General features: G+C 35.9%; 1 protein-coding gene across 1 annotated transcript in view; it reads right to left on the bottom strand.

Annotated features, from left to right (window-relative positions):
• Positions 1-252: 252 nt before the first annotated feature.
• The window catches only part of TXNRD2 (thioredoxin reductase 2), a 33,475-nt gene continuing 18,392 nt past the window's right edge, over positions 253-15,335 (bottom strand). Inside the window, exons 12-17 of the mRNA XM_035340286.1 lie at positions 13,708-13,844; positions 8,471-8,566; positions 8,161-8,253; positions 7,223-7,294; positions 5,294-5,391; positions 253-3,062 (exon numbers count right to left, since the gene is read on the bottom strand). Of these exons, the coding sequence (XP_035196177.1) occupies positions 2,939-3,062; positions 5,294-5,391; positions 7,223-7,294; positions 8,161-8,253; positions 8,471-8,566; positions 13,708-13,844 (620 nt within the window). The 3' untranslated portion in view covers positions 253-2,938. The remainder of the gene's footprint in view (positions 3,063-5,293; positions 5,392-7,222; positions 7,295-8,160; positions 8,254-8,470; positions 8,567-13,707; positions 13,845-15,335) is intronic.

A 15,335-nucleotide genomic window follows, 5' to 3' on the forward strand; every position in this document is an offset into this window, starting at 1 on the left:
TACTGTGTCCAGAGTTGCTCTTAATTTAAATTTACAATAGTTTAGAAGGTCACCCAGCCCAGAATAATGGCTATTCAGTTTACACATCAGGAACAAACAGGTATCAACATTTCCTTATTAACAGGCCTGAGTCTGTCTACTACTAATAGTTTCCTTAACATGTACTTCAACCACAAGAAACAGCATTAAGATCAAAAAAGAAATATTTTACAAGCTGAAGCCATATGTGCAAAATTAACCAAACACAAGCACTTAGTAAAAAATACGACGTTTATTAATTTGTTAATTCACATCACAATAAATATCAGGATAATACGTATGAGGGACCCAGCAATGCTCAGACTTGTCTGCACCATGCTGTGGTTTGACAAACAAGACTTCATCAGCTGGCATCCTGAGAAAAAGCCCGACTAAAATTATTTTTAACTTTCACATGTAATAATAATTTGTGGCATACATCAGCCATTCCAATTGACATTAGTCAGGCTTTTAAAAACAATTCTTAAGGACCATCCCTGGAGAGTTCCTCAAAGAATCCTTCAGGAAAAAAAGCACAAAACATACTAGCAGTCATTTTTCTATCTTACTGTTGATTCTGACATTAGGGTTCTGTAGGTGCGAATGGACATTTAATTTCACTTCAGGTGGCAACATTTTCCACTAAATGAGGAAGAGAACTAGGCTGCAGTTCAAGATACAGGATCTGTTTTCATGCAGTCAACATAATTCTAAAACCAAGAGAGTTCTATTATTTCAAGGATGCTGACAGGACTTAGTTTCAAACACCAAATATATTGAGGACACATTTCCTTGAGATCTCTTTACTAGTTGTCTCAAATCATTTTCAAATTTACGATGAATGAAACAAACATCTTCCCATTGATATGTCTGTGGGGCAGATAAAGTCTGCTGGATGCATTAGTAGGACAGGGAAGAGAAGACACTTTCACATGACTGACCGCTGATATTTTCATTCAGGGTTGCAAAAGGAACTGTAATACGTAAACAGTAGGGAAAAAAAATATCTCACACACATCACATCAGTTTAGTCAGAGGTGGGATGTTTCTCAACACAAAATCTCTGTAGTCTGAGATGCTCAGAATCTCAACGTTTCAAAATATTAAGTGAAATATTTTCAAAAAACAAGCTTACTACAAACATTTTTACAGCTTGGAAAATCTAGTGTTTTATTTATTTGTTTTGTTTGTTTTTCCTTCTAGTTGGGATTTCATACTATTTCCTCTAAAGGCAATATTTAGGTAGTATTGTGACTACAATTCCATTCAAAGAATTTTTGATTTTTTTTTTCAACTACAAGCTTATTTCATAGACGAAAAATTGCAACAGCAGATCTGATAGGAAATGCCACTTGCAGTCAAATTGCACCAACCCTTCCTTTTTCATGGATCAGAAATATCAGAGAACTTTGAAAACATTTAGTATCTTTTGTCGTTAAAGCCAGAACAAATCCTCAAAAACAGAGTGTTCTAGTGAAAATAAGAGTGTGACAAATGCTATTACTGCATATTTTAGAATGCCTTATCAATTTTTGTGCAATAATTTCTCTGACAGGTACAATTTTCACAGTAAAGAACTGTTTCACACTTGAAATAAATTAATCGTTTGACTGTGCTGCAACATAGGACAGCTATGAAAACATCAAATTGCACATGCAAAAACACTGATATAAATTAATTGCTAAAAGTATACATTCTGATCTACCAAAAAGCTAGTTTCTCCCTTTCCTACACGTACAATTCCACTATGCAAGAAACTGACTGTGCAGATCAACATGATGGCAACTGCAACTTGGATTGAAATTCAATGAAGTTTGTTTTGCGTTGTGGCTTTGTCATGCTACCTATTTAACAGGCTTCTGCAGAACAAGCTTCACTATCAATTTGTTTCTTCCTTGCCACAAATTAGCCAGCATCTCCCCCTTGTGGATAGCAGGAAAATAATGAGAAACTTGCATCAAGAAACTTGCAATAGATTAATGCTTTCTTACTCTGGCCAATTCTCTGAAAAAAGAATTTGCAGATAATTATTTTCCATGTGTGTTCTGAGCAGGGCCATTTCTTTTTGAGTTCACTGTTTAATATAGTTCCCTTCAGTAACATATGCTTTTATCTAAATCCACTCGAAAGGAGAATCCAGCTCATCAGTTAGAAAGTATTAAAAACAAAACCAATGGAAAATACACCACTTCATCGGCCAGACTTCCACATTCTAAAACAAACAAAAAATGCTGCATGAGCTGGATTATTAGTGGCTTTGATTCTACTTTTCAACATTGCTTAATATACACTGTTCAAGCAGTAATTTGTGAGATATTATATATTTTGAAGGTTTAAAAAAAAAAAAAAAAGAGATGATTGCTTAGCTATTGTTGCATACACTGGGAACTCTTTTCTGCTAGTGAGCAGAAAGATTCAATATTCAATATCAGGATCAGTAATGAATTATCCAAGTACTTCGGAGAAAGGACCATCAACAAAATTCTAAGGGATGCCCTGTCTGATGCCTGGCATCTGTACACAAACAGTGCGAGAAAATTCTATTGGCATTCAGCCATGCCAACCTGGAAACCCAGACAACAACTGCTTAAATTTTAGAAGGCCTCAAGATATTAATGATTTCAGATATACTTTTATACTTAAAGCTGTGATTATCCCCAAGCTCCTAACAAAATAATTATATGCACTTTGGAAGAGAGATTTGTCACAGCACAACTGCATTGGCTTTAAAACTCTGTTGGTGTGAAGACAATTTCTTTGTCTGGCTATGAGAAAAAGCTGTCTACAGGAAGAATGAGAAAGATTTCTGGAACTCCAGCCATTGGGTTTCATTGAGTCATCTGTTTCAACTCAAGTGTCCATTTTCTTTTCAGCTATATTTTGTGCTTTTCTTCCTTCTTTCCAGGGATGGTATTTAACCTCAGCACCCTGTGACTGTTGCATCCAAGCCAGAACGTTTTGTAATATGCAACTTGGTAATTTCTTCAGCACAGGTAGGGTGAATGCCAATTGTCTTCATTAGTTGAGGATAGGTAGCACCACATCTACCAAAAAGAAAAAAAAGACCCACAAAGTCATACACTGATCACCTGAAGCAGGTAGAATGTCCTAAAACATCAGTTTAATCTCGCTCTTTTCCATTTTATCAGGTAGAAGAGTTGCATTTATTATTTCTTAGGCACTCGCACAACAAAATTTAAAACCACTGCACTGTTAGGCACAGAAGAATTGTCCTAAGAGTTGAGACAGACAGAATTAAGCCATTTATCCCAAGTCACAACTGAGCCTATGGCAAAAACATATGACAAAACTGCACCCTTCAGCTTTTCTTGTACATAGATGTGTTTCAACAACTCCAGAAGGAAAAACATACATACATATCCACGGATACACAGCAAGAACATCTTAAATTAGGACTGCAGGCAACAATCTCATGAAGGAAATAATACCAGACTATTCTTTTATGATTGTTAAGAAAATCTAGTGCTTACACTGAAATTATCAATGCTATACGCAGGAGGAAAAATTGCATCATTTGAGAGAAAAAACACAAACAAAAAAAGCTGAGCTAAAAATCCCACTAACCTAATTCCTTTCCTTGTCCAATAACATTCTTAGATTTGATGACTTGCCTTTGAGCTGCTATTCCTGGCAGGTCATGATGTAAGAATAGCTGAAATGGACTTAAATGTGAAAATTGTTTCAAGCTCTCTATGGAAAGCTCTGCCTGTACAAAAGTACAGGGAAAAGAGTCACAGAAGTTTTCTGGTGTCCCACATATATCCAAAAAAGCACCAACAAGCAAAAACCACTGCTGAGCATAGATGTTGCCAGAGTGCTAAATGGAGAGTGAAGATGAAAAATCATCCTTTGGAGTGACAGAAGTGAGACCTAATATTTGACAATGGAGAACAACAGCTTTTACAGTGGGCGTTCCACATTGAAACCTCTAGATTTGTGAAATACAATAGAAACCAATACAAGAATCTGACCTGCTGAAAACCTCTTACTGTGGCTAAAGCTTTAATTTCCCTCAGGCAAGGCAGAAAAATACTCCAGTTTCATATGCTTCCTTTTCACTGGTTATTTTGGATAAAACTTCAAAACAATGACATCCTAAAAAATGTAGTTCTAGAATCTATACCACTGGCAATTAATGGACTACAAACACATGTTGAAAATGTGTATTCAGGGTACACTGCAATCAGTGATTTCCAAGATACTGCTCACATGAGAGTGTGGTCCTGCCTTCTTAATCCTTTCTGCTTTTCATTTATGCTAGTCACTCACAACTGCAAGACTAAAACTGCAATAAAATAGTGATGATATTTAGGACAATGAGCTAGTACCACAGTTGGGAGGGCATTTCTTGAAACCCAGATTACTGTCTTTAAAGATGAGTTTAAAAAAACTAAAATAATGTAAATACAGAAATCAACATTTCTGAAGATATAAACCAGCAGTAAGAAGGGAAATGAAAAACTAATAAGTCTAGCACACATGAGGGAGAGCAAAAAAAGCCCCATTTAACCAGAGAGGACCTGGAATCATTTCTTACTCCTTCAAAGTGAAAATAAAAATGTACAAGTGAGGAAAAGGGCACTGCTACATGCACATCTGAGTAAACTCAGGAACCAGATCAAATCACAAAAGTTCACCTACTTGGGTAAATTTATTGCAATTATTAGACAGTTTCAGACAAAGGTACCTCCCTCTCCCATCATCCTACAGATACTGCTTCTTACCTTATCACATACTGGTTGGTTTATACACAGAAGCTTAAAATTCATGCAACTCCTTGCTGAGCTTTTAAGGAGCAAATTGTGTACATTTAAAGATGAAATTAAAAAAAGGAAACAATCGGTAGGTGTAAGAGAGCTTTTTTTTTTTGAAAACACAAATACCCTTTTAAAGGGACTTGCAAAACTATGCAGAAATTTCCTATCCTGTGCATGGGATGCAAGAGCAGCTACACTCTGAGAAAACTAACATTAGTATGTTAATGCACAATTATATTTTTTGCTTTAACGATACCAAGCCAACAATGTATTTTCATCAGTTGTTCCTTAACTATATCCAGTATTACAATAACTAAATCCAGTATATCTTAATGAAGAACTGCAGTATTTTCAGTAAAAATATGTGCAATACTACATAAAGTAACAAAAAGCAAGGATTCTTTATAGTGTTGCCAAAACTAGGCAGCTATCTTTTATAATCTTACAATAACTTAAAAAGCAGGCTTTAGAAGCTGGAGACATTCTTTTGTACTTACTTGATTCCAAGAGCAAATCCTTGAATAACTTCGCCTGCATTTGGTCCAATGAAATGAAGGCCAAGGATTCGTTGCTCTCTCTCTCGTAAGCACACCATCTGAAAACAATACATTACATAGAAATCTTTTCTTAGAACATCTAAAGATAAGGCACGAAGTTGAATTAAATGAAACTGAAGTGCCCCAAGATCTTAGTTCAGCTGTCGATTCCCAGTGTGCCAAGAACTTACGCACTTGCTTAAATCTTAGTGACTTCAATAGATCTTATGCTTGTCCCTGAGCACTTTCCTGAATCAAAGCTTTATTAGCATATTTCTTTCAGACTTCAGGGAGCCACTGACAACAACAATTTGTGGTATATTGAATACTTCTCCGTTTGTCATTTGTATGAAAATTTCAAAATACCTTCATTAGTTTGATTGCTACACTACAGACATCTTGACACTGAAGGACCACCTTCAGTGTCTGCGCTTTTGCAGGTATTCTTAGTAGCTAATCAGCAGTATTTCCAAAGAAGACTGCTACCAATTATAAGATATTTTCTGCCTTTGTAATTCCTTACACTTACGGAAGCCTGCTTGGCAAGACGCTTTTACCACATCAGCCACATAACCTAAACAGCAGTCAAGTCTTGGAAGCAAGCAAAGATGAAGGTAACTAAGCATCTGTGAAGGCCTGAGTAAATGCACACTTAACTTTTTCAGAGAACTTACTAAAAAAAGAAAAAAAAAAAAGAATTGTTCCTTTAGGGACATCATGTTTATCGTTATGAGAATAACATCAGTCTATACCTATACCATCCCATCAAGCATTACATCATCACTTATCTGTTTAGTTCTGCTACTCAGTAAAGGCTTGGATTTTGTCATTAAGAATCCCAGTACAGTAGCAATTCTGACATGGTAGTTTAAATATAAAAGTTTTAAAGAAAAAAACCTCTTGCACTACAGTGTTAAATTCTAAATTCAACGTTTGTTTGTGTGTTTGGGGAGTTTAACAAGAACCATATTCAATGCCATCTAACAATGATTATGCCATTACTATTTTGTCCTCAAATATTCACCTTCACTGACAATTCAAAGGGAATAGCTAAAAGAATTAGCAACACCTTAGCTGCAATGGTGCTTGGGATAGTTAAGGCAAAACTGCTAAGCTTCTTACAAAAGTCAGATGTGACAAAATATTATTAGAAAAACTGGTTACAGCTATTAACAATGGATATTTCTTAACACAATCATAATACCATAATAATTTGTGATGGACATACAGCAGTTATAACATTTATTCCAGTAAGATAGCTCCCTAGTATTTAGGGGAAAAGAATGAAAATGATATTCTATCAATCAGATACTTTCACCTCATTTAAGATTCTCTACTATGGGCAAAGAACTTTTGAAGAGTGAAGAAACTGGATCGCTCTAGAAGACATGCTTCAAGTCCAACATTTTGGTCTAAACCAGGTGGTTTTTATTTTCATAACTAAGACAGGGAATAGTTATGCTAGTTTTGTTAGCCTTGTGCTTCTTTTATTTTGAATGGCAGTATACTTTCACAAGAGATGGCCTCAAATATTACTAGAGCTAGTTAAGAAATTCACTGGGGGGAAGTAGAGATTGATCTCTATGGAAGTTAGAATATTGTTTGGACCTTAACAGCAGCCCATAGATGGTATCAATCAGTAGAACATCACCTCTGAAAAATGCCAATACCTGTAAAGCACTTTCAAGATGCAATGGAGTAAGTAATGAATATTAAATATTTGAAGTTGCGCTGGAGAAACAGTCTATCACCAAAAAAGATCTCAACCGTTTCAGAAAGTTTTTTCTTTTCTTTTTTTTTTTTTTTTTTGCTAGACAGTCTTCCTTAAAGCTGGCTGTACCACACGTATTGTTTTAAGTTAAAAGCAATTTAAAAGCTCACAACACTCACTTTCATATAGCATTGAGTTGCATCTCTTTCAGCCACTGTAAACTCTAAAGGTTTATAATATGCATGGTATACCTGGTAAGGAAAACAGTAACATTCGTATTAGAATGTACTATTACATTAAAAAAGGCTGTTTCATATTATAACCATTGCTATTACTACGTATTTGATAATGTTATAGAAAAAAACATTAATTCATGTTCGTTATTTTAAACAAACAAAAAAAAACCAGGTAACAATTCTGGAACACTCTCTGAATTATAACTTGAAGTATATTTCAAAAGCATTAAAATCAGATCTAATAACTAACTAGAGTACTGCATTTTGTATTTCCATAAAGTACTGCATCATATACTGACATTCTTTTTGATGACTGAATAAAGATAACACAAAATATCTTTTCAAGTGTGATTTGTTTGAATTTTGTCTTATATACTGATTATTAGTTTCTTTTTGTCTTATATACTGATTATTAATTTCTTCACCACATGTTCCTTAATCTCATCCTCATATCAGAAGGTTGGGTGTGAATATGTGGCATATCAGGTTTCTTCATCAAAATGCAATGCACACACATCGTATCAAGGTATTTCAGCCACAAACATAACACTGAACAATGTGTATGTTTCTGGGGACATCCATAAAACTTAGACTAAAGAACCTGACCAGCAATTCTAACAATTAAAAGGAACATAACTGTTACTTAATGATGCTGTGCAATATAATTTATTGAAATGGCAGCTAGTATAAAACTGTCAGACAACCAATAATTTTAAGCCCACTAGGTAATAGTTTCTATTGTGACATACTTCAATATTTTTAAAGTCCTGAGCTCTTCTGAAGACACCAACTCTCTAGCTGCAAATACAGCATTTGGGGGACTTTTATATTTTCCATAGTGCAACTCTGACAAAAGCTGTAAATTAAAAATATTTTCATACCTCAATATTATCTGATCCGTAACACTGCACGGCCTTTTCTTCAGACAGCCCAACACAACCATATTCCAAGGGAGTAAAAACTGTAGTAGGTACCTGTTCATCAGGAAACAAAGTGTTACTGTGAACCATATGAAGCAGCTGCAGGGGAGAATTTTGCATGACTGAGAAGAGCAGCAGCTCTGTCACACACATCTGTTTTGGCTGTCAAAAGTAGATTCCAGATGGAAAAATACAATCCCTTTAAATATTCTTTTACGAAAAAAAAAAAAATGAAGATTTGTTTTTATTATTGAAAAAAGAAGTAACTCACATTGTCATAGTCAATCAATTCTGAAGACTGGCCAAAAAGACGCTGAGCCAGCAGTTTTCCTGCAGCTATTGCTGTGGGTGTCAATTCAGGACGCCCCTGAGAAAAGAGCACAAAGCTTTGTTTCATCTAAAAAGAGAAGTAGCATCCAAGGATTTCTCCTGGGACAACAGGCAGAGGAAGGCCAAATCTTTGGAATTCCAGCTTTGCTCCAAATGGAGACGGCACGAATAATTTCCGTCCAAACATGTTTACAATCAACGTATAAAAACCTCACATCTTATGTCACTCCCTGAAAAGCAGAGGATGTTACTATGTTAACCATCCATTTCACCCTCTCCTTCCATAGTAAGCCATCAGTAAGCTTACCAGATGGTCTTTTTAAAGCAGGAAGAAAAACAAACAAACTACTATAAGGAACAGTGTTTTTAAATCTACCAGATTTTTTTTTTTAAGTTGCCTGATGCGTTTTTATAGAACACAGAGTCAACAGGTGCAAACTTCGCTATTTGTAGACGTGGACTCTCTATGTTGGCCCTGGATTGGGAAAAGGGAACACTATTTTGCCCATACTGCAACCTATAGTTTGAATCGGTCCTAATCTCAGGCTCTGGCATTAGAGAGAGGCATGCTGTTGGCAAATGCAAAATGACATAACAGCAAAATACCAGGACATGCTTCAATTCTAGTGCTGACACTGGAGCATCAGAACTCCAATGCTAGTTTTAAAGAAGCTGGAAGTTTTTGCAAATTGAAGAATGGCATCTCCAAAGCAATTTTTTAGAATCCTGAGGAAGAATAGTCCATTTAAGTTGATAAGCCAGAGAAAACTTCATAAATCTAGTCAAAAAAATTATTTAAGAGTTCATCTAAGACTGTATCATCAAGATGCCTGTCTGAGATTAGGAAAGGGGTCACAAGTCTAGAAGGAAAGATATGGAGACGTAAGAAAGCCATAACTGAAAAGCAACACCTCAGTGGAACAATGAGGAATACTTTACAAAAACTGTGAAATTTTGCATCATACAGGTGCTGTCTAGATCCAATACTTGCCACATTTATGCGAAGTTCCACTTTGGAGCTGGTCATTCAGTAAGCCCTCAAAAACAGTCTTCAGCAGAAAACCAAATAAGGATTTCCCACCACATATATCGAAGTTTTTCAAATGTTTCTTCATTAACCTGACTTTTTTGAGCATTTACTGGAAACCATTCTTCTTTCCCAGCTTCTCTTTTCTGTATATTCCCTTAAATAAGTTCTGTACATGGTGTTAGCTACCGTTTACTACATTACACATTCTGTATCAATTATCTGCATATTAAAACACATTTGTGTTTTTATCTATACTAATAATCCCTTATGCTAAAACTTCCATTGCAAAAAATAAACCGAAACATTATATCTAACCTGTTAACAGACACTACTATTCTGTTTACAAAGACAAACCTATTTTTCCTCATAGCTCACGACAAATGACAAAACTGTAAGTCTATGCCTTTTTCCCTTAAGATACATCAAGTCATGGTTTTTCAAAACCAGCATTTCGACTTTCAAGTCTGTAAATGTCATTTAGCAGATGAAATTTGCCATTTGTTTTTTCTTGCACACATTTGCCTGAAACATGGCTGCCAATCATTTCTGTAGCAGGAAATACAGATGTTGTTTTGGCATTCCAGAAATGAATAGAAGATTGGAACTAGAGATAAAATTGTGAAAGCACTGCTATGCATTCCATAAAACCCAACTAATTACAAAAACATCCATGCAGATAAAGTCTAATTTCTCATAAACAATGGCTTAAAGACCTTCCCTGGTAAATATTTGAAAAGAACATTCACTTTGCAGTCATGTGTAGAACTACCCTCATGATTATTATGGATACAAATTGTTCATAAGAATCCTCCAATGTATTATACATTTAAACAAGATGGCTCCTAAGAGAGTTTAAAAAGCTTTGAAGTACTGTGTATTTGTTCTAACACGACTCTTTTTTGGTCTTATTTCTATTCAAAGAAACATACGGTACATTCCACCTTCTCTACACATCTTTGTTACAACACCCTTTGAAATATGACAGATGTATAGTGGCATGCACATATGATAAACCTCCTTCTAAGAGAACTTTATGCTGTGTGCCGTGCTTTTCAGCATTAATACCACTAGAGGAAGGATTTTAAACAGACAGAGCTTATATTATCACTGAAACAAAAAAATTACATTAAAATTCCAGCCTGATCATCCTCATCCTGATTACAGAAAATTAAAATGCCTAAATGCAGTTTTACCTGTCAGTTGAAAATATCTTTTTGCGAAAGCCTGAGAATCTTTTAGAGGGTAGACAGACTGACCAACCTCTGGGAGGTTGTATTTTGCCCCCCTTCCCTTTCTCCAAATGAACAGCTTGCATAACATTAGGATTCAATTTTTCATACGAGGGTGCAACAAGACACCCATGCACACATAGCTTCCCATTTGTGCCAGATGGGTATGATTCCCAAATGAAAACACTCGTTCTAACCATATCATGAAGCTCCCCTTTCCCTTCTTTCACTACTCCCCTTCCAGCCAGGGCACTGAATTTTAAAAAAGTTTTTCTATTCAGTAGAAATTTAGTGTTTATTGTGTGTCCTGGTAAAGGAGGAAGGAGGAGAGCTCCTTGCAAATGTATAAACAATAGAACTTTATGGTAGCAGAAAGGATCTGGCAGGTAGAGAAAACAACAAAAAGAGATCCTGACAGGGACACCAGAGACAAAATCCTATTTTATAAATAATATTAAGGATCACTGATGCTCATTCACAGGGAACAAGACTCCCTTTCCTGCCCCTTGAATGGTCTCATCCAGACAACATTACATGCCAAGCTCTACAGCTTTGTGGTTCTTTAAGAATACACACAGAAGAATCAAGTGTATTCCGCTGAGATGTGCGCCAACACCAGCAATGGGAACTTTGTTCCACTGCTGATTCCCATGCCAATAAAATTTATGACCTGAATCTATTCTGCTTTTAAAAAAGACAAAATTCATTTGGATATTCAAGCAAAATCACTGTGTTGCTTAACATGTGAAATTATATAGCTCATATTGTAATGGAGTTGAACAAGATAGTTCCTTCTACCTTTAAACTCTATAAATGCGTAAGTACTACATTGTGATTCCCTTAATTCCCTATATTTAGCCCATATGGAGACACAAGCCTAAGAGAATATTTCTACAGAGCGCTGATTTAACTGTCCAGTTTTCCCAACTGTACACAGTATAAAAGCGTATTGCTCCTCTTAACACATTTAGAAGTGCATATTACACAACCCAGGTTCAGAAATCTGCACTACTAAGAACAAAAACAGGAAAAGGAAATCCAGCTTTTAACAACAAAATGAAAATGACAAATAAATGTAGACCTGACTTTCTAGATGCAGAATAGGAAAGATGAGAGCATCCTGCCTCCAACTTTACATTTCTTACTCATCCTCAAAATCCTCAAAGGCAGAACACCAAAAGCACCCAGACGGAAATGACCTGCCCAAAATAACACAGCAGATTGGCAGCAAAGTGAGCAACAGAACTTAAGACCTTGCCAGCACTGCCTCTAACAACTGCTAATTGGATTAAATTAAAAAGAATAGTTTGGAAAGCCAAATGCCTGACCAAGGCATATATCAGGGATGAGCAGGCATCAGAGGTCACTGAGAAGAAAGTGGACTTCAGGAAATATCTCAGAGCATGAAGTGACACAGAGGGAACCTCTACGTGAAGAGAGAAGAAAGAACTATACATAACCCCAAAGCTCTCTCTGAGTGACCGGATAGTACAGAGAAGTTGTGGAGAGCAATGAATAAAAGGAGAAATAGCTGAGCAGGAAAGAGTTTTCACACAGTTTAAAAGGAAATGGCAAGTCATTCACATGAAGATGGAGACAGACAGGAAGAAACACACGCCTACAAAGAGGGAAAGAGGTCAGGAATCACCAATAGATTTATGAGATTTAAGTGTCTCTGACTGTTCCAGCATCCAGTCAGGGATCTGCAGGCAATTCCAAGACATTATGTAACCTGTTACATACCTGTTTATGTGCGGCAGAATGAAAAATCTTTAAAAGATCTCTCAAATCATACTATATACGTGGTTTGGGTATCACCACAGTATTTAGATTTACCTGACTTCTATAAAGATGACATCGTTATACATAACAAGCAACTTTAATAGGAAGGTTTAATAGGAAGGGATGTGCTCATTTCCATTAAGTTAAGTGACAGATAAGAGAATTCTGTATCTTGTGATGCCCACAACAATACTCTACATTATTGCACAATTTCTCTGGGAACAGCAAGCAGCTGATGAAAACATTCTCCTTGTACCTGTACAGTTCAGAATCCAGCCATACATTATATTATAACATTGTCAAAGATGCCCAACTTAGAGTAGACATTCCGAGTTCTTCTGTAAACTGAAAATTTAGGGATTGAAAGAATTTGAGAGCCCTTTGATCAGGGAAAAATATTCTTATTACAGATAACTGTAGATCAACAAGAGTGCTAGACTAAGGTCACAAAATTCTGGTTTTGCACCTGTAACAAGTAGTAAATTGTTTTGCTTAAGTTAATAATACCTCTTCCTTTTACAAAAACAAAGGGAAAAACAAAAACAAAAAAAAACCACCTACAACAAACCACCACCACTCATGTTTACTTGGCATAAAAATTCACAATTCATGTGAATCATTTGACAGAAGTCAACGCCTTTGCCTTTGACACAATGGCTTTTTCTTGTCCTAGAGGCATATACTTTTGTCCAGACCATTTTATGTCAGGAAGCAGAAATGCTGTCATATGATTACTCTCAGCAGAATTGTTGGGTCATTCCCCAAAAGTGTATTCAACATCAGAAGGTAAGAACTACTTTCACTGAGCATTAAGGCAGCATGAAGTCATACACCTGAAGTGATAAAAACATTATTAGAAAGATAATTGAAGTGATAAAGACATTATTATGAGCCTCTGACCAATGATGCATTCCCTGATAAACATCAGTAATAATCTCTAACGCTGATATTTCACAAGATCCATGTGAAGGAAATTACTGACCCAGGTGGACGGCATAAACACTACAGCTGTACAAAATGAAAAAGAGCAAAACACTAAGATATATGCTAGAGCATGACGACATCTGGGGACTAGTTATTAGTCAGGAACAAAGTTGGCTTCCTGTTATTGTAAAATAGTTTATGTAGACTCAGTACCTCTGTTATGTCTCCAACTGCGTAAATGTGAGGAACAGAAGTAGCTTCACTGGCATCCACAATGATCTTTCCAGTTTCAGAATTAGTTTTCACTCCAACTGTCTCCAAATTGAGAGCTTTGGTGTCAGGAGCCCGACCTTAAGGAAAAAAGAAATTAAAGTAAAAACTACTGGAAATTTCAGCAGTGTTAATCTAAAAAGCTGGCATCCTCCACTGCAGATTTCCAAGCACTTTGTGCGATTTGATAGTCCAGGTAGAAAGAAGACAAAAATGTATCTGACACAGAAAGAGCTGTAAAAGTATGGATATTAATTTCTTTGTGAAAGCAGATCTATTACTATCGCCTTTGCTCAGATTATTTCATCATATGTCATTCTTTAAAAATATGCAGGACACCATCCACTGCAAAAAGTGCAAAAAACCCAGACGGTTTAAAATTTATTGCACATCCTAAATGTGCAATATTTTCTAAAGTACCATAAATATATATACGCAATAAAGCAACTTTATGCTGAAAGTTTCTAATAAACACTAACCGAATGGCACTCGATACTAAAAAATAGCCTGTTGTGCACACTTGTGGATACAAATGATTAGTAATTCCATTCAGTGTCAAACATTCCTGAAGTCCTCTTTTCTTGTTATCTGATATTTAAAATCTTTTTTAGTTCCCTCAGCCCGGGTGATAAAGTTTATCAACTTTGCTCTCAAGTCATTAATGCTGAAATATTGAGTATTTAGCTCAAGCTCCATCTAACCATTCTGTAGAACTTAAAGCTACTATTTCAATGCACTTAAAAACCAAATTAGGCAAAGTTCTACTGAACTTGGATTTTATTAGAGCTTCCCCTTCCAAAGATTTTAAGTTATATCTTTTCCATATGACTTTTCTCTCTCTAAATTACTTTTCAACCTACACTTCTTCAAAAAATATTTTCATAGTGTCTTCTGCATAAAGAGATGCTTGCTTGATTCAAGCTCTACTGAGCTGTCTACAGAGTATCTATTTGATCCAGAAATTGAACCTTAAATACAAATCATTTTTTTCAAGTGTATTTGAAGGTTAATAAGCACAGTGAAAATATCAGATATTCGTTGATAGGGACACACAAGATTGTATAGCAGAGATTATCTGAATATATCCAAATGAAGGAAGCTTAATAACACTGCACACATTTTTAGAGGCTATAAATGGATATGGACGTATCTACATCTACATATATATATCCCCATTGTGTGAGTCATGATTTTGTGTTTGAAGTTAATACAGAGCTATAGCAAAGCAAAACAAAAAGGGAAATGTGTTTTTATTATAAAAACAAGCTCTTTGATGTTAATGTAGGAAATTATTAAACAAAAGGAAAACCTGGCTTGTCAATACAGACCTAATTATATGTAAACATATGATTCACTGCTTTATACATCTGCCATATAGGCAGGCCCCCCAAACAATGTCACATCTGAATGCCTCTGTAAAGACTTCTGTGTATTAATTTCATCTGGTGAAACCAACACTTCCTCTGGGAGTACTGACTGAAGCTGTCGGCACTCAGCTATCTGTCTGTCTTCCCTTCTGTTGTCCCCATGGGATGTTGATCTGCTGTTCCTTCTCTGCCCCCTGCTCCCCA

Source organism: Oxyura jamaicensis, chromosome 15, assembly GCF_011077185.1.
Source record: "Oxyura jamaicensis isolate SHBP4307 breed ruddy duck chromosome 15, BPBGC_Ojam_1.0, whole genome shotgun sequence".
NCBI lineage: Eukaryota > Metazoa > Chordata > Aves > Anseriformes > Anatidae > Oxyura > Oxyura jamaicensis.